Genomic DNA, 23,477 nt, shown 5'->3' on the forward strand with positions numbered 1-23,477 from the left:
AAAATAACTAACTGAAAAAGATTAGGAGCAAAACTAGGAAGAGAATGGTCCAGGAGTTTAAGGAATTTCAAGGAAGGTGTGGGGAACCCTGTCTGCTTCTGTGGTGAATTTGTGTTCCCATCGCTTGACTCTCATGCTTTGCTTTTGTGGTGCAGTGGGTTGAGCCCCGGGCTTTGAGCTCATTAGCAGTTGCTCTACCACTGAGCTATCCTTTTGAGAAAGGGACTCACTGACTTGCCCTGGGTGGTCAGAAACTTCTGTGTAGCCCAGGCTGGCCTTCATTTTCTGTTCTCTTGTTTTAGCCTCTCCAAGTATAAGCTGGGATTAGAGGTGTGTGTCTCAGTGCTCAGTAGGAGTATGCTTTTGAAGGTGACAAGTTGCTTTTGTCTTCTTTTCTTTTGATTTTTTAAATGAAATGAAAATGACAAGTAAACAGCTGAGGGGATGGCTCAGTAGAAAACACGCTTGTCACACAAGGTTGAGGGTCTTAGTGGTAGTGCTTACCTCAAATTCCAGTGCTGAGAAGGCAGGGACAAGAGGACCAGCCAGTCTGGTTGAATCAGTGAGATCCTATTTCAGAACTTAAGGTGGAGGCCTGGAGAGATGACTCATTGATTTAGGACACTTGCTGGCCTTCCAGAGAACTGAGTTTGGGTCCCAGCACTCATTGGGTCCAGTGTAGTTGTTTTTTTGAGTGTGCCAAGGGACTTTCCCTCACTTGCAGCTAGGACAGCACTAATAGTTTCATGCCTACTACCTCAGGTAGATTCCCTGGTGCTCACCTTTTCTTCCTATCTTTGGTCCTGTTTCTAGTCAGAGGTTTCTGTTTTAATGCTGTGTGTTGTCAGTAGTTAAAGACTCTGTAAACGTGCATGGCAGAAGTTGTCCATAGCTCTTGCATGTCTAGGTACTTTGTGGACCTCTGGGCTTTTTTTTTTTTTTTTTTTTTTTTTTTGGTGTTGGTGCCACATTGCTCTCATGTGAGTCCTTCATTCCATTTGTGATTCTGGGCCAGTTTCCTCCCTGGAAATGCGAAGAATTCACACACAAGGGAAAATAGGAGCTGTGTGCAGTGCTTGTAGCCTGGCAGCACTGTTTGGTCTTGAGTAACCTCTGTGTTTCAGTTTTTTAACCTATAAATACAAATCAGGACTGAGCATGAAGGTGGATACCTGCAGTCCCAGCACTCAGGCAGTTAAGACAGGAGTTCTAGCCATCCTGAGCTGTGTAGGGAGTGTTGGGCAACTAGATGGTAATTTGCTACCATACTCTACCTGTCAACAAAACAAATAAACCTTAAACAGGGGCCTAGAGAGGTGGCCTGGAGGTAAAGAGCACTGGTTGCTCTTTTGAAGGTCCTGAGTTCAATTCCCAGCAACCACATGGTGGCTCATAATCATCTATAACGAGATCCGGTGCCCTCTACTGGCATTTAGGCATACATACAGGCAGAACACTGTATACATAGTAAGTAAATAATTAACTCTTTAAAAAATAAACAAACCTTAAACAATAACAAAACAAAACTCTAAACCAGAACAGGCAAATACAAACTAGACCATGAAGTTGATAGCTTATTAAAGATCTGTGAGGTTTATTTATTTATTTATTTTGGCAGTTTTGTGGTTTTATTTAAATACAAATAAAGCACGCATACGAGCCATCCACTCAACTTTTTTTCACTGTGTAGCCTGGCATTGGCATTAGTGACGCTGATGATGGCCAGATGTGCTGCCCTTTCTACATGGCTTTCCTTCAATTCTTGGAGGAAACACTGTGAGCACTCTCAGTACAGTAAGATTTGTTGCCCATCAGCAGCACCTCCAGCTCCTTGACACTGTGGACCAGAAACTTCCGGAAGCTGCGAGGCCCCATGTGCTTGGTGTTCTTGTTGCTCCTGTAACCAGTGTTGGGCAGTAGGATCTGACTCTTGAATCTTCTCTGCACCCTGTTGTCGATACCTCTGGGTTTCTGCCGGTTTCACTTACCTTTGATGTATCAGTCTGACTGGTGCCTGAGGAACTTCTTGGTCCTCTCTATGATGCTCTTGGGCTTCACCAGAAGACAGAGGGCAGCACAGAAGAAATGGCAGCCATCTCGTAGGTAGTGCAGAGAAGAAGTGTCTGTGAGATACTTACAGTGTATATAGGAGGGCTAGGCACGTAAGTTTGTGCTGCCCTTTAGGACCCTTCCCCCGGGGAAACTGGAAAGTGTAAAGCACTCCCCTCAAGCATTGCCTGTCCAGTCAAGCATACAGTTGGCCACTTGTGAGTTAGGCTGGGAGGGAAGGGACCGGTGAAGTGCGTGAGGGCACTCTTGGACGTCTGAAGCCAAGCATGGAGAATTGAGGTCTGTGCAACTACTTAGAGGAGACAGCAGAGTGACTAGGAAACAGGCAGAATTAGGATAGAAGGTGGACACAGCTGGCCCCTGGTCCCCACTGGCTGTCCCATGTCAGAATGCATTCCTCTTTTTGTACACTGTCACAGTCCAGACATCTTCCCCTGGCTCCTATGATATCAGTGTTACTGTTGCCTACTCTGGGCTCACGAACTCAGGTGTGTGCTTGGCCTGAGACAGTGGCAGGTATGTTCCCAGATGCCTTGGGGTGTGGGGCCTGCTGTGCAGGCACCTGCTGCTGCAGGGTAACAGGAAGCACATAGAACCAGCTTGTGGGCAAGTTGTTTGCTCCCTGTGATGTAGCCTGGTACTTTAATCTTTGATTTGACTGACTAGGTGACCAGATTTGCCCAGTGCTGCAGTTACCCAGAACGGCCGCAGAGTTAGCATTACCATCCAGTATCTGTCTAATAGGCTTCTTTCTTATGCACTTTACTATATGCTAATTTGCTGCCAGAGTCTACTGTTTTGAAACTATCACTGAAGGGAGTAAGAAGCACCTTTGGCAGTCATTTATAAATGCCGTCTCAGAGTTCTCTGTGTTCAGGTTGCAGCTTTAAAGGCTCTGGCATCTGTGCTCTCAGTCACTTTGGGGCATTTGCCTTTCATACTTGATACTTGCCCAGATCTCAGTTGCATCTGGCCTTGCTTCACCTCTGTCCCCTGAAGCTGGGTTACCAGCAGCCGTTTCTGCTTCACAGAGCGTGCTAATGTAACTTGTTAGGACCAACTCAAGTCACAAACATTTCATTCTCTTGAAACATTCACATTAACTTAACGTAAAGTGGACATTGAGTGATGCCTTCCTTCAGTGCTGAGTTCTGCTGGCCTGTAGGTTGGTGCTTGTGGTAGTTCTGTTTGTGGTACAAACAGAAAACACTGTCTTGGGCTTCACAGTGGCCTGAGCAAACAGGCTGGTTCCTGTTTGAGGTTGATGTTAGTCAGGAGGACGGTGCAATTTCTGGTGAGAACCTGTTCTGAGATGCCACTGCCAGTTCAGATGTATGCATTTCTAGGTTGTGTTGTCTGGGCTGTGTGTTTAGCCCATCTTTGCTCCCTACTTGGTAGAGTGGAGAAGACAGTGGCATCTGCTTATATATGAAGCGCGTGCTGTCAGGCCTTTACTGGGGAATACCTGTGAGTACGATGATACTCAAGGCTGCGTGTGATAGGTGGAGAGTGTGCACAGCAACCATCAGACACTGAAACTTGCCTGTGAGGAGAGAGGGTGGGATGGTACTGTTCCTGGCAGATGCTGTCCTTGTAACCTGCACCTCTGAATGACTGTTTCTAACTCTAAAGCAAACATTTTCCCCTTCTTGTCCTCTGCAGACAGCCTTGGCTCTGGCTATTGCTCAGGAGCTGGGCAGTAAAGTCCCTTTCTGCCCGATGGTGGGTAGTGAAGTGTACTCCACTGAGATCAAGAAGACAGAGGTGCTGATGGAGAACTTCCGCAGGGCCATTGGTGAGTGTGGGGAGGGCGGCCGTCGGGGGGTGGTGAGTGTAAGAAAGTAGCCTTCATCTCCAGGAGCCTTGAAGCCTCTTGGCTGGAAAGATGCCATGCGACAGTGTTTGTAGCTGTTTCTGTTTTAGCACATTGCCATTATGTTTGTAGGTAAATGACCGAACCCTAGTGTTCTGACCAAAGTGCCTCAGCAGTGGAGCACATGTGGACCCAGTTATGGCACTTGGGTTCCTCATGCGGTGAAAATAGCTGGAAGTCAGGATCAGAGGGTAGCTTAGAGGTAGAGTATGTGGGTTCATATGCAAAGCTCCAGGTGTGATCTTAACACAAACCTCTTCAGGGAAAGTTGTGGCTATACACTGATTTTTGAGACAGGATCTCGCTATGTGGTCTTGGTTGGCCTGGAATTTGCTATGTAGAACAGGCTGGCCCCAAACTCACAGAGATCCATCTGCCTCTGCCTCTGCTCCCCAAGGGCTGGGATGTGCTGCCACACTGGCTAAAGAAATATTTTTGAACATATGCACACTGCGCATCAGTCTTTCTTAGTACCCGTGTCTTGCTTTCCTGAGTGACTATCCATTGAATAGAGATTTGTTTCTTTGTTGGCTTGCTTGCTCACTTCTCTCCACAGCCCTGGCTATTGGAAATTTCTCTGTAGACCAATCGAACTAAGAGATCCACTTGCTGCTCAAGTGCTGGGATTAAAGGCGTGTGCCACCACTGCCAGGCCCATTGAATAGGTTTTGACTCAAGCCACTCATTGTCTACTGAGCTGCCATAGTGTCTGGTCCTCTGTGGTAGGCCAGAGGAGTTGTGGCCTGTTGCAGCAAGGACACTGGGGACTGGCCAAGCTTTGCGACTTGTGATTCTAGCCTCTTAGGGCCTATGCTGCCACCACAGTGTCTCTCATGCGCCTGGCCATTCACCAAGCTTCTCTGTCTGCATTTGGCATTTGGAGAAATGTCTTAGAAAGTTAAGTAACTTGGCTACTACCATGACTGGTAAGTGGCAGAGCTAGTTGGAACTCAGGTCTGCCTGCTTTCTGTAGCCCAGGCTTGGAGGAGATGTGCTATGGGAGAGAATGGCCTCTCCTGAGCTCTCAGCCATAGGACTTCCAGAGTGATACTTAAGCACTATTTCTGTTGGTCTAGTGTTAGGTATGTACTCAGTTTCTGCAAGTTGCTATGGGTACCCCACTTGTGAAGGTGGACATTTAGATTGATTTTCAGGTTTTGCTGTTCAAAAACAGGCTGCTCAGAGAATGCTCAGGTGTGTGTGAAACATCTGCACCCCCCTTGGCACACCTGCTGAAAGAGGGTTGTGCACAGAGATACCGGTACCAGGCTGCCAAACCCTGTGTGAGGTGTGTGCAGGTGTGCATGCAGAAGCCTCGGGAGCTTTATGTCTCTGCCCCACTCGCTGAGTGCTGGGATCACAGGTGCTTGAGCCAACACCCTCAGCTTCTTAACATGGGTGCTGAAGTCCAGACTCAGGTCTTCCTGGTTGCACAGGAAGTGGAGCCACCTCCCAAGCTCCAGAAAGTCATTTAAAATTTTTCTTTGTGTATCCTTGGCTTTCTTGGAACTTCCTTTGTAGAGCAGGCTGGCCTGGAACTCAGAGATCTGCCTGCCTCTGCCTCCTGGGTGCTGGGATTAAAGGTAAATGCGGCTAAAAGTGCTTTTTTCTCTTAAAAAGTTGTATTTAATATTCTTATGGGGGAGGCACATGCTGCGTGTGTAGTGACACATGCTGTGGCATGTGAGTGGACATGAGAACAACTTTATGGAGTTGGTTTTCACTTTACCTTTACATGGCTTCCTAGGATTAAATTCAGGTTGCTGCTAGCACAGAAATCCCCTTTACCTGCAGAGCCGTCTCATCAGCCCTCAGAAGTAATCTTTCTTATTTTAAAATTTTTATCTTATTTTTTCGTGAGAGAAGTATTAAGGAAATTACTGGACCACTAGAGGTAGGTAGGAAAGCAGAGGTTGAAATAGTCTGTTGCTGTAGGCTAGGGTCAGTACCCCTGAGCATACGCCAAAGCAGTTAAGTGTAGGACGCCTGTGGACTCTAGTCCAGCTCTGCAGTTCTCCTGCACTGGGGCATGGAAGAAGGGGACCCACTGGGGCCTGAGCGGAGCAGGGGTGGGGAGTGGTTGATTCGGGGGGAGTATACAGTACAGTTGTTAGGGTTTATAGAAGGGTCCGTTGTGGGTACAGAGAACGGGGCATGTGAGGACTCCAAGTTCTGCTCTGTTTGAGTTTGAGATGAGACGTATGAGAAGGAGCATGGGAGTGTTTCTAGGCTGCTGGGGATACAGGAAGAGGCCTTTCTGGCCCTCAGTCTGGCATGTGGTGGATGTTCCCTGAAGTTTCCTGGTTTGTGAGAGAAGCAGGTGACCTTGAGGAAGATCAGAGCTTTAACAAAAGTTGTGTCGTGGTGCCTCATCTTGCCATGTCCCTACTTGCACTATGAGACTGTTCATTTTTAGGTCTTTGGAGGGGTACTAGGATGGAACTCATGAGGCTACACTCCAGGCCCTGGGTGACTCCCACTTTAAGTCAGAGACATTGGGTTACAGTTTTAAAAACTAAAATAGGGGCTGCAGAGGCACCTCAGTGGTTAGGAACCCTTGCTGTTCTTGTAGAGGCCTGGAATTTGGTTCCTAGCACTCAGCCATATCCACCTGTCACTCCAGTTCTGGGGCATCCAATGCTCTCAACACCTGCACTTTGTGAGTAGACACACAGCTACGTAAATGCTTCTTACTGGAAATACGCTGCTGTCCTCTAAGCAGCACAGTGAACTCCGCATGAATGTGAAGTGAAGCTCATGCAGTTCACCCTCAGCTCATGTCCAGAGGACAGCTGCCACCTGCATGTCCCAGCATCCTCTCTGCTCCCTGCTAGATAAAGCCTTGGTGAGTGACAGCTGAGACTGTATCACTTGTTGATGGGCATACCTGGCCTGCCTTTTGCATTCGAGCTTTGCTCTTTGTCCAGGTAGAGCCGTGCTGTGTGCTGTGCTGGCTCGCTTTGTGTGTTTGTTGGTTTCAGCCCCTGTTGCTGGGTATAGTGTGTTCCTTGGACTTCAAGATTGTGTGGAACAGCAGCAGAGGTGGCTCATGGTCTCTCCAGAACTGGAAATCTTCCTGAGAACCAGTTGTTGTTCTTGTTTTTTGTTTTGTTTTGTTGAGACAGGGTTTCTCTGTGTAGCCTTGGCTGTCCTGTATCTTACTTTGTAGACCAGGCTGGTCTCAAACTCACAGAGATCCGCCTGCCTCTGCCTCCCTGAGTGCTGGGATTAAAGGCGTGTGACACCACGCCCCACTTAGTTTTTGTTCTTTTTTTGTGTTTTCCTTCCCTTCTTTGTGCCCTTTACCCATCTTCCTTCCTCGTTCCCTTTAATATTTAGGATGAGATCTCGCTGTGTTGCCATTTTGCCTCAATTGCTGGGCTAAAGGGGTCCTTTCTTGCCCACAGCCTGGCAAGCATCTCTGGCTCCAGGCACCCTCACCAATCATACTTTATTCTTTTAAAAGGCATGCCAATTATTTTCCTTTTCCTGTGATGTACTTCCACATCTCTTCCTTTTTCCTTCCTTCCTTCTTTCTTTCCTTCTTCCTTTTTCCTTTGGTTTTTGAGCCTGAGCTTCAATTTGTAGCCTTCCTGGCCTTGACCTCAATCCTCCTGCTTCATTCAGCTTTCCTAGTGCTGAGATTGTAGGCCTTTCACATACCCAACTACCTATAGTTTTCTTTAACGCATTAATTATTTAAATAGAAAGTTATTACATTTGTTTTAAATATGTGAATAGTTTTAAATTTAAAAATTTTATTAAAAAAATTTTTTTTTATTGACATTGACAAAATTTGGAAAACAAAAATCCTGAGCCTCAAGTAGGTGTGTGCATTTGGATGACTTTACTGCTTTGGACCATGAAAAATATAGATGGATTACTTTAATACCTGGCTGTGGTTTGCAGTTTCTGATGGGGGAGGAGTTGCCATCTGTTGACGGGAGCAAGGTGAAGAGAAGTTTCTCCATCTTTGAACAGAATAAAAGGGCAGGCCATCGACTGTCTTCAGAAAGGAAGCCTGCTCATCCCCCTGCCCTGTGCCTTTGAATTCTGGCGAGATTGGCAGAGGGGGTGGGGAGGAAACTGTAAACTAACCAGAAATGAAAAGCCAGGAGTCTGTGCTATTTCCTTGATGTGATGAAGGTCCCTGTCATGGGTTCAGAAACCTGAGCCAGCAGATGAAACCCGTCATTTGTGTCATTTCTGCCAGAGATAGCACTACTCGGTCTTTCTCCTAGCAAACAGCAGGTCTCATTGTCTGTCACCCACACCCCTGCCTGCTTGTCAGCACAGAGCAGTGGCTAACAAATAGAGGCACCAGTGAGCGATGGGCAGCCTCTGCCCCTCCTGCAGGAATTTTGGGTTGTAGTCAAGGGAACTGCTCTCAGGGGATGTGTAAGGTTTGTTGTAAGCTCACTCAAAAGGACAGCTTCTGGGTTGTCACAACCCTCTGATGAATTCTGTTTGAAGCATTCTGTTCTCAATACTCAGGAGTTAGGATTTGGTTAAAAAAAAAAAAAAGAGCGGCAGTGTGCCCCCCTGCTTGGGGCTGTTCCAAAGCCTCCATTTGTAGGCTATCAGGTGGATGGTGGGAGAGCAATGTTCTCCTCAACTGGACTATTGGAGTGTCTGTCCTGATTAGGTGTCTGGGAGAAAGCTGGCACCGAGCCCATGATAAGGTAATGGCCACGTTTGAGATGGGGAGATGATAGAGAGTGTTCACACCCTCCCAGTGTGACATTTCCATATCAGAGCAGGTAGCTGAGTGCTGGGGCTTGGCATCCTGTGATCAGCAGCAGCCATCGTGCCCACTGCTGTAAGAAGAGTGGGCATTGTTAACTACCTACCTTAGCGCTCTGCCGAGCCTAACTGGAAGAGCTTCTGCAGAGCTTGACTGCTGCTGCTTGCCCCAGCCCCTGACATAGGAGAAGGTAGTGCGGGCACAGGTGGGCTGAGGGATGGTGGTGCCCCTAAAGTGGGTCTGGAGGTGAGAACCATGACCGTAGAGCCTTCAGAGGAGCAGAGCAGTGTCCTCAGCAGCGTCTGTGCTCTTCTCTCAGCAGGTCCCACAGCCGTGTTCACTTACACTTTACCTTTTAAATTGATTTTGTTATTTTGTGCTAATGTGCAGAAAAGAATACACAAAACAGCCATGTTCTCAAGACTCTTGAGACCAGCTATTATAAAAACCATGCTGCTGCCAGAAGCCCACACTACCCTTTGTATCTTCTTGTCACCACAGTAGGGGTGGTTTTGATTTCTCCCTGTAGACAAGTCATACCTGCTTTTGAACTTCACATTTATTTTCTTCTGCCCTGATGGTGCCTTTCCCAGTGTTCTCTGTGTAAGATTCATCTTCACTGTTTCGTGTAACTGTAAGCTTTCCCCTGCTAGGTGGTCGGCAGTCCCTGAGCGCACCATAGCTTCATTTTCTCTTCCGCTGTTGGTAGACTGACAGCTTAAGTGATGCGGTGCTGGTTATTATTGTTTGTGCCACTTAGCTGTGCCTGCCATGCTTCTGATCATGTAGCTAAGGGTGCTAGGCTGCGGCAGACCGTGCCATGCTATTCACGTTCCCGCCAGCGGAGCAGAGGCCTTGATGTAGCTTTTCACAACTGTGTTCTTGGTATGACATGCCTTTCTACTGTTCACGTTCTGGGTGGAGCTTGGGGGAGTAGTGTTTGCTTTGCTTTTTAATTCACCAGGAACAGTGTACAAAAGTCATCCAGTATTCTGTCACCAGCTTCAGCTGATAGTTGGATTGGCATAAAGGCTTCATCAGTCCCTTTTAAGATTATTTTGAAGCAAATTGCAGATCTGTTTAAATTTTTTTAACATTTTAGTGTGTGTGTGAGTGAGCAAGTGATAGCCTGCCTGTGCATGCATGTATATGCTTGAGAGGGTGTTTGCATATGTACACACATGGCAGATTCGTGGTCATCAGAAGTAGAAACTGATCCTTTTCTTTTACCACTTGAGTTCCAGGGATCCAACAACCAAGGGTGGGTAGTGTAGTTCAAGTAAAGGTAGATGCCTAATTACCTTCATGCAACTCCCGGAATCCACACAGTGGAAAGAGAGAGACGACTGACCACTTGTCCTCTGATCTCCACACACACACTTCTGTACTTACGCACATGCATGCACACACACACACACACACACACACACACACACACACAGAATTAAAAATATTTAAGTTGAAATCAAGGACCAGGGGAATGGCTCAGTTATGTGCTGCCCTTGAAGAAGCCCTGAGTTTTGTTCCCTGCGCTCATGCAGGATGGCTCACAGCAGCCTGTAAAGCCAATTCTAGTGGCTCCAATGCCCTCTTCTAACCTGTGCAGGTACCTGTGCTCACATGAACACATCCTCACACAAACAATCATACACAAACATAATTAAAATAAAACAAAATAAATCAAGGTTGAGCAGTCAGATCCCTCTTCTACATTCCACAGCACCTCCAGTGTGCATTTGTGTTTCTACTGCTTGTCTGTCTACAGTAACATCCTTCCACTTATGTTATTGAACTTGGTTTGTCATGGATGTTCATGGCTAAGAGTTTTGGGGTTTAGGTGTGTGAGAAAAACATGGCATCTGAGTAATGGTTCTATGTCTCATGGCCCATTTGCCATCTATTCCAGGGCTGCGGATAAAGGAGACCAAGGAGGTTTATGAAGGGGAGGTGACCGAGCTCACTCCCTGTGAGACCGAAAACCCCATGGGTGGGTATGGCAAAACTATCAGCCATGTGATCATAGGCCTCAAGACTGCCAAAGGAACCAAACAGCTGAAGGTTAGTATGTGGGCTCTTACCTTAACTTCCCAGTGCTGTGGGGCTCTTGGAGAAGGTGTGCTGGGTTCTGTGCACTGTGGCTGTGGAGTTGCACAGGTCATCATGAAGACGTTAAGTGATGGGGCAGGACATGGTGCAGGATCTGGCCCTTGAAGATTCAGTGGCTGTAGCTGCTACTTTCCTTCCTCCTAGAAAGCCACACATATACATTAGGACGAGCTGGTGGTGAGTGAGGAGCCTGCCTCTGCCATCCCATGGTCCCTATGATATTCCCTATCCAAGGCCCTAGCTATCTGATGCACACAGAAAGCAGAGCCTAGAGCTATCTGTCTGGATTGTAGAGCATTCAGCTCAGTGGGCACAGGATCCTGACAGCAGCTCCTGATAGGCTTCTATGAGTTAAAGCTTGAGGCCTGCAGTGTACTGAGTGGAACTTTGTGTCTGACCCTTGAAAATTATCCTATCATCCTTTAGGACATAGGCCAGGATGCTTGGGATCAGAGCATAGACTTTAAAGTCAAAGGGGATCTTTAGCTTTGTTTAACTCTTGGGTTGGTTTCTTTTATACTGCTGTGTGTTAACTAGGAGTGCTAATTGCTTATCTCACACAGTCCTAGTTGTAGTGTTAGCTCCACAGTGAGAGGTGGATATTCATGTCTGTTACAGCTCTGCAGTAGTTACTGACACAGTGCCATCACACCCTCCTTGAGTGTGTGCTTGGGCATTACGGTTGACAGCTTCAACGTATAGGTCACGTACTGTCAGTTCATGTGTGTGTACATGTACCAAAGCTCCCTCTCTTGGAGGTAAACGGGCAGCTGCTCAGAGAGGCCAGACAGCCTGCTGTAGCCCACCCAGGGTGCACGGCAGGGCCGGCTCTTCTCTCAGCCGTCGTGCTGTTTGCCTTGACGATTGCTGTACAAGCGCAGGCATCATTTGAGCTCTCAGGACCCAGCTTCTTGTCTGAGCTGCTGGATGAACTGAGTAATTTCTGCCTTCACTCTGATTTTTCTGTTTCTGTGATTCTGTGAGGTTGTTTCTTGGTCACTGTTTTATGGAGAGCATAAAAATGTCACTTCTTCAAAAAGCCATTTCTCTTCTTCCTAACAGGGTTCTTCATCCCATGAGCTTGCCTCGGCAGATCTCTCTGTTGAACCTAGTGCTCAGGCTTCATTCTGTGCTCATGAGGTTTCCTAGTGGGAGGCAGTTCCTTTTTAGTCACCACAACTTGAGCCTGTTCATTTGGGAAATTAACCAGTATAAAAACACTTGAGAGGAAGGCCACACACACACACACACACACACACACACACACACACCCTGTATTCTTAAGTATATCTTCTATTAAAAGACCTGCAACTTAAATTTGACTTGTCCATAAAGCTACCCTGACAGTTTCTTTGAGGAAGATAAGGGACGGGGCAGGGGGGAGGGCTCTAAATGCGCCTACTTCTGGGTATTGGAGCGAATGTAGAAACTGGCAGGAAGAACCTGCAACCTGCTGGGTGGTCTATTGTAAAGGGTAGGGCTGAATTTGAGCAAGGAGTACTGCTTTAGTCTTCCACCAGGCCTGCCTTATGCACTTGGCACTCATTGTCCAGCAGTGCCCGCTGGCAACCCGTCTCTACCCAGCACCGAGGTGGAGCCTTAGCTTTGCAGCTGAGGTGCTGACTGTCCTGGGGCTCCATTGAGGTCAAATTTAAAATAGAGTTCATTGCTTTTAAGTATGCTTCTTAAGGGACTTTAGTACACAGTCACACAGCCATTCCCACAGTCTAAATGAAGAGGATTTTCATCATTCCAGAAGAAACCTGAAGCCACTGATGGTCCCTTAGCTCCACCCTTAGCCCTGGGCAACCACTAAACTTTATGCTATCTCTCTGGGTTTACCTGTTGGCACATTTCACAGAGATGGAGCCATGTAGTATATATTTTTTTCTGTTTGGCTTCTACACAGTGCTGGATTTTTATTCTTTACTTTTGTTTAGAATAGAGCTCTAGTTTTCCCCACTACAAATACATATGTAAGAGCTCTGAAGTTTAGCCTAGAGAGATGTATCTAAAAGAGGCTGTTCTAGAATGTCAGTAGCCAAGGGCATGGGTCTGGGGAGCCCAGAAAAGCAGCAGGCCTGTGCCTTTCCAGTCTGCTCATGCCCACAGGCAGGCCCTGAGCACTAGCTCTCAGAACCCAGAAGGTCCTAGTTTATGTCTTATTTTTAATTTTGTGCATCTGTGATTGTGGTTTGGTTCTGCTTAGTCGATGAGGAAACAAGGCTCTAGAATCCTGAGCCTGGCAGAACACCAGCCTGGTAAGCAGGTACTGCTAAGTTCTATGATAGAAAGGCCAGGGCTACGTGATGGGAGGGGAGGAACATAGGACAGCCGAATACAGAGGGACTGTAGGGCTGTTGGTTTTGTGCTATAAAGGCAGCTAGAGCCACCCTTAATAACCCCCCCCCCCAACACACACCACTGCTTTTTTATAGCCTCTGAAGTGTACCCTGTGGCTGGTTTGTGGGCCCACTTGCCCTCCTCCTCTCCCTGGACTATTCACCCTTATCCCAATCTGACATGCTCCCCACTGATGGATGCCCTATGCAGTTTGCTGGTCTCTTTGAATATGGTGTAAAGTGGCACTTGGCAGCATGATAGCAGAAAGTCAAATATGCCTTGCAGTACTCTGAGTCACCCTTGGTTTTTTTGTTTCAGCTGGACCCTAGTATTTTTGAAAGTTTGCAGAAAGAACGAGTAGAGGCTGGAGATGTGATTTACATTGAAGCAAACAGTGGAGCTGTGAAGGTAATGTCCTTCCTGGGATAAACCACTAGGCCTGATTTGTGTGTCATTGGAAGACCCGGGTTCTGGAGGAGGGTGGGTGCTTCCTGGTGCCATGCCATGGGAAGGGCAGAGTTGTCCCTCTGCGTATTATAAAGTTTCTTTTCTTTTTATCTTCATTCTTTAACCTTCTCATGATGAAAACAGACAGTCTGTTAGAAATACTAAGACCTGTTTAGAGGGGGAGTACAGGGTGAGAGACCAAAACAACTTTAGTCATTTTCAAATTGAAATGTGCAGTGTATTTAATCTTCCTTTATCTCTCTGGTATTTTCTTCCCAAGATATATGCATGTGGGAAGGAATGCGGCATTAGCTGGCATTCTTTTCGTATCTGATTCCCAGTGTCCTGTACAGTGTTGCTCAGTGTTTAATGGATGAGCATAATACTTGATATCAAGCAGTAAATCACCCACTACAAAAGAGTCTGAGCAGCTCCCTCTGTCTCCAGTTAATCTACTGGATTTGCCCTTTATCAGGAATTGCATACAGTTACGGGTGTTGGGGGGACTCTGAAGAAAGTATCGGGTATCTCTAACCTGCCGATAGCTTCCTTCTTTTGGCAGAGGGTAGTGGCACACTGGGGTTGGGCACATTGGGAGATTGTCGGGAGTCTGTTGTTGTTAGGCTGCAGTTGGGAACCAAGCCCTTATCTCACTGCACTCTCTGCCCTTTGAGGACTGGGCAGTAAAACCCCCACAACACTCATGTTTCTCTGTCTCCAGAGGCAAGGCAGGTGTGACACCTATGCCACAGAATTTGACCTTGAAGCTGAAGAGTATGTCCCTTTGCCAAAGGGAGATGTGCACAAGAAGAAGGAAATCATACAGGATGTGACCTTGCATGACCTGGATGTGGCCAACGCACGGCCTCAGGTACTGCTGTGCCGCTGTGGGGAGCACACTTGCCTTTTGTCTCTGCCTGGAGGCTCTGGGGATGAATTGGCAAGGTCTTGCTGCCACTTTGGAGGCAGGCTCTCCTTTTCTGTCTGTGATGTTCAGCAATTAACATGGGCATGAGCTACGCAGGACGCCTTTGTTCCCATTCTAGTGCACCAGTCACAGATGATTTCCTGGGCTATTTCTTCTCTCAGCCAAGCCTCCCTCCCTGAGCAGCTAGCTTCCTCCTTGGCTTCTCTCCAGCAGTGGCTCACGCCTGGATGCTCTGGGTGTTACTGACAGGAGGGCACAAGTGCTCTGTGAGCCCTTACAGGGTTCCTAAAGCCTAGCACAAGTGTGACCTTCTCTCTACTTAGGAGGCCCCCACCACCTTTAGCTTTGAGCTGGACCCAACTCTGAAGGAACAGTGTATACTTACACCTTGACTGATAGCTGTAGAAAGGGCATCATCCCATAACACATTTCGAGAAACATGATTCAAAGAACCAAAGGGCACGTGTTCCTTGCCAGTGGCCTTTTAGGTTGTACTTGTCTTCATCCTCTCTAAGCCACTTCTTCTTCAGCAAGGGTGGAGAATGGATCCCTTGAGGCTTTACTCAAGAGATAATTGACACTGATCGTAGACCAGCAGATGCCTTCAGGAGGTAGAGGTCTGTCTTCAAACTGACCTCAGAATCCTTTGCTTTAGGCTGATTGATGATCAGGACCACATCAGCAATTGTATAGGGGCCTGAGCAGCAAGAGAGCAGCACCTTCCTAGTGCCTTCCTTGAAGATGTTATATACTGCCAAAGCTTTGAGTCATAGAAGAGCTTGTGTCCAGGGAGAGTTTGTGGTTCTTTGTGGCTAATCCAGGAATAACACATTTTAAAAGATACGGTCGAAGAGGAAGCCACCCTGCCCACTATGCTTCCAATGGAAAGACTTTGATTCCTACAGGTCTGGAGCATATCAAAGTTACCCTGTGTTTAGAAGCTTATCAAGGGAGCCAGGCATGATGGCACAAGCCTTAATCCCAGTACTAGGGAGGCAGAGGCAGGTAGGTTTCTGAGTCCAAGTCCAGCCTTGTCTACAGAGTGAGTTCCAGGTCAGGGCTACACCGAGAAACCCTGTCTCAAAAAACATACATACATGAAAAATAAGCATATTGAAGCTTTCCAGGGGACTTGTGTTGATGTCTCCAAGTGAGTTGGTATTGGAGACCTGTAGAAAGCAGAGGAATTAAGTTTTGGCAGCCTCCTTGGACAGCATGGCTGACTGAGTCTTCTCTTTCCCAGGGTGGGCAAGATATCCTGTCTATGATGGGTCAGTTGATGAAACCAAAGAAGACAGAGATCACAGGTAAGAGCTGGTGATCTGCCAGCCCAGAGCCTGGAGCAGGGCCAGGGCCCTGGATGCCAAACTGGGGGGCTCTAAGCAGAGTATGTGTGGGAATGGCGTCTTCCCTCCTCTAAGATCACAGCTCAATCTTGTGGTCCATGTCCTCTTTAGACAGCCGGTGGATGCTCTCTGGCCCTGACCCTTTGAGGTCCTAGGGAGGTTGAGAAGTGGAGCAAACTGTTACCATGGTGGTGGGCGGTGCCGCCTTCTTCCCCTGTCCTGTGCTGTGCTCCTGTGTAGCCTTTCTACCCTTTTCTTCCCATCTTGTGTCTTTTCCCTAATGACCTGTAGTTTTTTACCTTAAAATGTGAGTAAAACACTGAAGTCTCTGTGATCTAGGAGGTCTCAGCCAGAGGAACAGCTTGAGACGGTTTTTCCAGATCCCAAAAGCCGCTGTATCTGGGTTTTTGCTTTGCTTTGTGTGGCTGAAGAGACTGTGTTTCACTTTATAGTCCAGGATAGCCTTGAACTCCTCAGCCTTCCCGGTGTGGGGTTACAGGTGTGTATGGCGCACCCAGAAGCAGCTACTGTCTTTTGCCCTGAGTTTGCTCTTTATTCTCAAGCAATCCTCGCTGGTAGATTGCTGGTAAGAAGCAGCAACTCCAGCAGGGCTTCTGGTTCTGTTTGTGACCAGATCTACAGGTGCTAGTCAAGACTGGGCTGTGACCTGTGCTGGCTCATAGAACTCTGGGGCCTGAAACCATCTTCCAGTCTGAGAGGACTGAGCTAACGTGTTGAAGGCTATTTAACCTGAGCATTGTCATACAGGCCCCAAGACTGGGTCATTTACAGAGCACAAAACCGGGAAATTTGGATACGAAAACTCCTGTCATCCTGGGTTCCCAAATCTGCTAGTCCCCGAGATCTGGTGGGAGCTGGATCTTCAGGTTGAGAGGATGAGCAGGGTGAGAAGTGTGAGGAGGTGATGGACTTCCTCTGTATAACCTGCTTGGGGTTAGCCAAACAACTTTAGGAAAATCTGCCAGTTCTGTGGCCTTTAGGTATATTTGTTCCTGTTTCAGATGATGTAACTGAAGTTGGAGTCAGGCCAGGGCCTGCTGGGCCCCCACAGCTGGGGAAAGGTTATAAGGGTGGCTTTGGGTGGAAGGCAGAGCTCAGAGTGGGAGCTGTTTGGGAGCTGTTTGCTGGAGCTGACCCTGCCATCCCACATCTAGATAAACTGCGCGGGGAGATCAACAAGGTGGTGAACAAATACATTGACCAGGGCGTTGCAGAATTGGTTCCTGGAGTGCTCTTCGTGGACGAGGTCCACATGCTGGACATCGAGTGCTTTACCTACCTGCACCGAGCCCTGGAATCCTCCATCGCCCCCATTGTCATCTTTGCATCCAACCGAGGCAACTGTGTCATCAGGTAGGACCCCCTCCTGCCCCAAGGCTTCCCACCTTCCTTCTGAGTGAGTTTCCTCCTTGGGCTCAGTATACCTGCAGCACCATGAGTCACATGGGAAAAGAAGAAAGGTTGTGTCTCAGTGTTGTTCTGATGAGAAGGGTCTTCCCAGTGGTCTTTAGGGCAGTGGAGTATGCAAAGTGATGGTTGCATAGAGCTGGTCTTTGATGAAAAGAAATGTCATGTGCTGGCAAACTTCCTATCTCCTCCTGAGAGGTGGGTATTCAGGTGAGTGAACTGAATGGTATAACTTGGCCTACTTCTTCCCACCCCAGACCGTTCTGTGAATCAGTAGTACCTTGCTGGCCCTCCTCCCTCACACCCTTTTGAGAGGTACAGTTAAGCTGAGGGTGGTGGGTGTTCACACAATCTCCCCTTTTTTAGTGCAGCCCCAAATTTGGGGCAGAGGGCCTTTCCAGTCTCCATTTTGTCCTAAGTCCTCTGGGCCTGCGCTGTAGAGAATGCACCAGCTTTTGTCTGAGGCTCATGTCAGGTTCTAATATGCGGTGTAGTGCCCTCGAAGTTTCCTGTGGGACATTGAGGGCTGGCTGCTGCAGTGCTGGGATGTAAAGGGCTTCTTTTCAGGCCCACAGGGTTCCAAGGGACAGTGCCCCGGGGCCTTTGTGATCCTGGAAGTGGCCCCTGAACACTGGAAAAGGGTCCCGTGACTATTCAGGACGACAAAAGCCGCACTGAACTAGAGGCCTAGACTGATGGCTCACCTCTCCACAATGATGCGCCACACAGAATGTCGCTGGCTTTACTGGAGAAGCCTAGTCTACACTAAGATTGTCCACACTGATGCCGCTGGCCCTGGGCACACTAGTGTGGCGAGTAATGTGCTTGGAGTAAGCACTAGTGCCTTACAACAGCAGCTCCCCTCAATTGTGTTGGGATATGTCTGTGGTTCAAGTGGAAATGGTAGCATTGTGCTGTTCTGGCACCCTGTGATGCTATCTGGATAAGAACACTATCACAGGTGTGCCCTGTCTTCTTGAAGGAAGCTGCTGTGCCAGGTCCAGGCCAGCTGCTGGAGAGGATCAGGGCCACCTGGGTAGTGTCTGGAGGGCTATATCTGGGCCCTGGCCCAGAAAGCCTGGCATCTGTGGCTCTGCTGGAGACTTGCTCTTTTTTGCACAGCTTCATCTGGGCTCAGCATGGACACATGGTGCCCCCTGCTGGGAGCTCTGCCAACAGAGCTAACATAGCCCAGCGGGTGCCAACAGAGTCTGGCACTGCTTGGCCCAGTTGTCAGGACCGTATCTCAGGAGGAAGGAGTCCTTGATCTCAGCCTGCTTGTGAGAATCAAGCTCTAGCCAGCAGTATGAACTCTTAAAAAGTGGGCTTGGTGCTGAGTGCTAGTGAAGATGCCCTGTCATGGTATGCACAGGAGATGGTGGGAGCCCACTCTTGGGGTACCATACTGCTGCTCCTGCTAGCCCAGCCAAGCAGGGCCTGGGCTCTCAGCATGTGGCTTGGGTTTGGGTGAAGACTGGGCTCCAGAGTGCATGTTTTCAGCAAGTTTGGCTAGGATGCTAAGAGACAGAATTTTGGGAGTATCTGCACAGTGTGAGCAGCCCGTGACAAGCTATGCACAGCCTTCTCCCTGGAGAAGCCGTCCAGTTCTTGTGCCATAGCATTATATCCGACACCCAAGCTCCAAAAGGAAGTCACATTGTTGAGGGCTTTCTCCTTGTCAGCTTTCTAGAGCTCTCTGTATAAGCCACCGACAAAGTGATGTCAGGACACCCTGCTGCCCGAGGGCAGATGAGGTTATCTCCCACTGGTAGATGGTCAGTGTCTTTCTTGTAAATTATACAGATTAAATGTTGAATGCAGAGTCTCCCGGCTATGTGGGCTTGGAGTACTGGTCCCTGCCTGACCATCATATGCATGGCCGAGTCTCAGTGACCTGTGGGAGCATAGCAGGTCATGTGGCCTTGTCATAGGTTTTCTAGGGCATGGCCTGTACATAAGGAAGCTGTCTACCTGGGAATGCTGGCGGAGGATGAGCTCACTGCTTTGCTGTCTTGGGGAATCCTTTCCCGTGGGGTCCAAGAACTTCAGCTATTAGATGAGAGTGGCTAGCACTGACCAGTTCTGCCTGTGGGAGGTTCCATTTACCATGGATCCTTGTCTTCTTGGGTTAAGGAATGTCAGTAGGAAATCTTAAAGGTTATTTACCTTGTTGTACCAAAGTGTCAGGACCAGTAGTCTCCTTTCAGTGTGACCTGTGACAGATGTCCAGAATGGTGCTTAAAACACTGTACTGATAGACATGTAGCTGATGCACAATGGAAGCACTCAGTTGTTCTAGTATATTCACTGTCTCCATAGATGTGCCTTTTTATATAAATGGCCCATACAACCCAGCCTCTAGGTTCTCAAGGTTCATTTGTGTTGCTTTTTACACTTCATGGTAGAACTGTATTCCACAGTGTGGACCATTTGGTGGCACATGTCACCTGTCCATCTTCAGCAGGGGGCAGCAGTTCTTTGAGCTATGATGCGTAATGCTGCTGTGAGCATCTGTGTAGCACATCTCGTATGAATGTAGTTGAGACTTCTTTGGGGTGTGTCTCTAGGAGTTGAGGTGCTGGATTATGTAGTAACTGCTCAGCCTTTCAACAGTGGTGACTGTTCCCAAATCACCACCCCTTTATGCCCCACCAGCATTGGGCATAGTTCCATGTCCCCGTTCTTCCAGCACTCCCCAATATCTGTCTTTCCAATTAGAGACACCAATGGGTGGTGCATGCAGCACACTGGTTTGATTTGTGGTTCCTGTTGGGTGGTGGGAGCTTGAACATTTTGTGTTTTTCTAGTCACTTATAAATCTTTGGGAAAATGTTTGCTTATGCCCTGTGCCTATTAGTTTGTCTGCTTTTTGCAACAGAGTCTTGTGTATCTCAACATGGCCTTAAACTTATGCTGTGTAGCCAGAGATGACCTTAACCTTCTAATCTTCCTGCTTCCCAAGTTTTAGGATTACAGATGTGCTGGGTTTTCATTTAGGTTGTTTGTCTTTACCCTTGAGCGGTAAACATTCTTTCTGTTCTTTGGATGAAGGGCATTTATTGTATAGATCAATAATGTTTGAACATTATATTAATGTACCTGAGTGTTTTCCATCATTCCCTGGGTACTCTTATCAATTGTTTGACAGTCTTTTGACACAGGTTTTAAATTTTTACTCAAAATTGTAATTTTTAGGGTAGGAGTTGAGCTCAGTAAATAGAGGACTTAGCTTGTATGTACAAGGCCTTGGTTTTCATCACCCTGCCCTCAGTACCAAATTCCAGTTTATCCCGTCCACAGCCTGTCTTTGTGCTTTGCTCTTACATAGAAACACTGTTTAACCTGAGACCACTGACACTTGCCTTTGTTTACTCCCAAGAGTTTACAGTTCAGCTCTTGGTTCATAAATATTTTGGGGTTTATTTTGTGCATACTCAAAGAAGGGTTGATCACAGACATAGAGAGAAATGTCCAGCTGTCATAGAACCATTTGTTACTTATTGTGTGAGTGTGCATGCTCTTGTGTGCACTGTGTATGTGTGTGTAGGTGCTTTGGAGGTCAGAAGATGTTGGGTGGTTGATGTTGAGATGTTGAGAAACTAATGTGGTGCTGGGAACTACACCCGGGTCCTCTGGAAGAGCAGTAAGTTCTTAGTTGCTGAGCCTCTGCCCAGCCCCACATGACCGTTCTTATCAGGTTGCATTGGCAGCAAATCACATGGCTGTCCTTTTGTCTCATTGCGTCCGCTGGTCCAAAGTCAAGTGTAGGTCAGGAAGTTGCTCATATGTTTACCACATTTTCAGTTGTCAGAAAAGCGTGTCACCTTTGTCCCTGTCATGGATTGCAGAGAGTAGCAGTAGGCAGTCATCCTCAGTCAGGTCCCATTCTACCTATGAACATCTGTCCATATCTGGAGACATTTTTATTTTCATGACTCAATGCTGTGGGTGTCACACAGCATCCCACAGTGCATAGGGTAGCCTCTGACAGAAGTCAGCAGTGACATGGTGCTGAGCCCGGAGTCTCAGGTGGAGGAGTGTTAAAAAGTGTGGTTATCCGCTCAAGGGTAAGCTCTGTTTCTAGAGGCCCAGTGTGTTACTCCTGCAGAGGCACTGCACCTGAGCTCAAGCAGCGTTGGGCCTGTGGGTTCCACCCCAGAATGTCTACCTGGAAGCTCAGTATTAACCGAAATACATTTTTTAACAAGTTTGTGATAAGATGTGTTTCTGCTCCATTCCCAGTTCAGCGCTCCTTCCCCTTGCAGCTGCTGCTGAGCAGAGTCCTTGCTCAGGCTGTTAGGGAGGCTGATGGCCACCTGTGTTAGGATGGCCTGATGCAGAGACCCACAGTTACTAAGCTTTTGTTGCTGTGGCTGGGCTGGCTATAAGGCACCAGTGTCTGCCTAGCATGTGTCCCATCAGGCGGCTGGCACAGGCCTGGCAGGTTGGCAGGCTTCCTCTCCTGGCTATTGACTAGGGCTTGGCTAAGGTTGAAGAGAACAACAAAGGATATAATTGGACAATTCTCAGGAAGAAAAGAGTGACTGTAAGAGAAAACATTTGTCCCTCATTAGTAACCAAGGAAATGCAACTCAATCAAGGTGTTCTCCTTGTCTACATCATGAAAGCAGCAAATATTTAGGAATTGAAATGCTCGGTGCCGGCTGTGGTATTGAGACCAGGTCACTCATGTAGCTGTGCAGGCTGGCATAGTCATCTGCTCACCAGATCCCTGGGCTGTTCAAGCACAGTGATAGTTTCAGAGGAGATAATTCATGAATATGTGCTGTCAAGTAAAAGTTAAGTATGGTTATTAAGACTGAAGCAACAGACAGAACGGAAAAATGCACACATTGGTGTAGAATTATAAAACACTCATTGAAGATTTGGCAAGTAGATGGGTTTGTTTGATTTAGGTTTTGGTGTATTTCTTCTCAAACTTTGCATTTCTGGGATGATGAAGCTGTTGTCCTGGGTCCCCTGGCCCTGATGTTCAGGGGTGCTGCCTGCCCACCTGTGCTGTGAGTGCCTCCACCCAAGTGTCTGTTGGCTAGGATCTAAGAGGACCTTGGGTGATGGGAATGATTTTGGCCCTTGCAGGGGCACTGAGGACATCACCTCTCCACATGGCATCCCATTGGACCTGCTAGACCGGGTGATGATCATTAGGACCATGCTGTATACTCCGCAGGAGATGAAACAGGTAAGCCCTGAAGCCTCCCCACCCCCTTCTTCCTTCTCCTCTTTCTACCCACCTCTGGTCACTTGGCTAGCATAGGCCTGGCTTTTGCTCACAATTGAGGCTCTGAAAGATGGGCCATTGTGAGTGGACATTCTTGGATGAGTTAGAGCCTAAGTTCCCTGTGGGTCAGGCCCATATAACTCCTAATGAGCTTGAGGGAAGGGTTGGGGGAGGGGACAATAAAACATGGACTGAATGTAAACCATCAGCCTAACGGATGCCATCAGCCTGGAGAAAGGGGCATGTAAGTATGTTGTAGTTGCCGGATGTGGCAATGAACACCTGCAGTCCCAGCGCTCAGGAGGCAGAGGCGGGAGGATCACAAGTTTCAGGCATGGTAAGATCCAGTCCCAAAAGGAGACAAACAAGCAAACACAGCCATTCTAGGCTGTAGCTTGTTGCAGACTGATTGTCCTGCAGGCATGGCTTTGGTCCCCAGCACCACTTAAACTGGGCTCAGTGAAACTCGCTGTACTTTCCCAGCACTTGAGAAATGTAGGTGGGAGGATCCTCCTCAGCCACGTAGGAAGTCAGAGGCTAGGCTAGACTTTTAAACAGACAGACCGAGACCTAGACAGATGAGAATAGTGAGCTTAGCTTAAACAGTTGTCTCAGGTTATAATGCTGCTTGGTGGCTGAGACAGAGCAGGGTACCTGAGTCTTTAGGTGGGTGAGGCTCTTCTGGACACACCCTGAACACTGTGTGCTCTTAGGATGGTACTCGGGGGTTCATGGTAAGATACCAGCAAATCTGGCATGGTTGAGACCAGCTCTTAGAGTTCATGGTGCCACTCGTACACCTTCTTTAGGACAAGGATCATCTCCATGGCCCTTGTGTTAGTTTCTTTCAGTTACTGTGACAATACCTGAGATAATCAAGTTAGGTGAGGATAATGTAGTTAGGCTTGTTTTGGACATGGTTTCAGTGGCTTTAGTTTGTCATTTGACCC

General features: G+C 47.8%; 1 protein-coding gene across 1 annotated transcript in view; it reads left to right on the forward strand.

Annotated features, from left to right (window-relative positions):
• The window catches only part of Ruvbl1 (RuvB like AAA ATPase 1), a 32,893-nt gene that overhangs the window by 5,167 nt on the left and 4,249 nt on the right, over positions 1 to 23,477 (forward strand). The window contains exons 3-9 of the mRNA XM_055617451.1: positions 3,733 to 3,865; positions 10,594 to 10,745; positions 13,455 to 13,544; positions 14,305 to 14,454; positions 15,755 to 15,818; positions 17,033 to 17,231; positions 22,386 to 22,488. Coding sequence (XP_055473426.1) covers positions 3,733 to 3,865; positions 10,594 to 10,745; positions 13,455 to 13,544; positions 14,305 to 14,454; positions 15,755 to 15,818; positions 17,033 to 17,231; positions 22,386 to 22,488 — 891 coding nt within the window. The remainder of the gene's footprint in view (positions 1 to 3,732; positions 3,866 to 10,593; positions 10,746 to 13,454; positions 13,545 to 14,304; positions 14,455 to 15,754; positions 15,819 to 17,032; positions 17,232 to 22,385; positions 22,489 to 23,477) is intronic.

Source organism: Psammomys obesus, unplaced genomic scaffold, assembly GCF_907164565.1.
Source record: "Psammomys obesus unplaced genomic scaffold, mPsaObe1.curated_primary_1811, whole genome shotgun sequence".
Classification (NCBI taxonomy): Eukaryota; Metazoa; Chordata; class Mammalia; order Rodentia; family Muridae; genus Psammomys; species Psammomys obesus.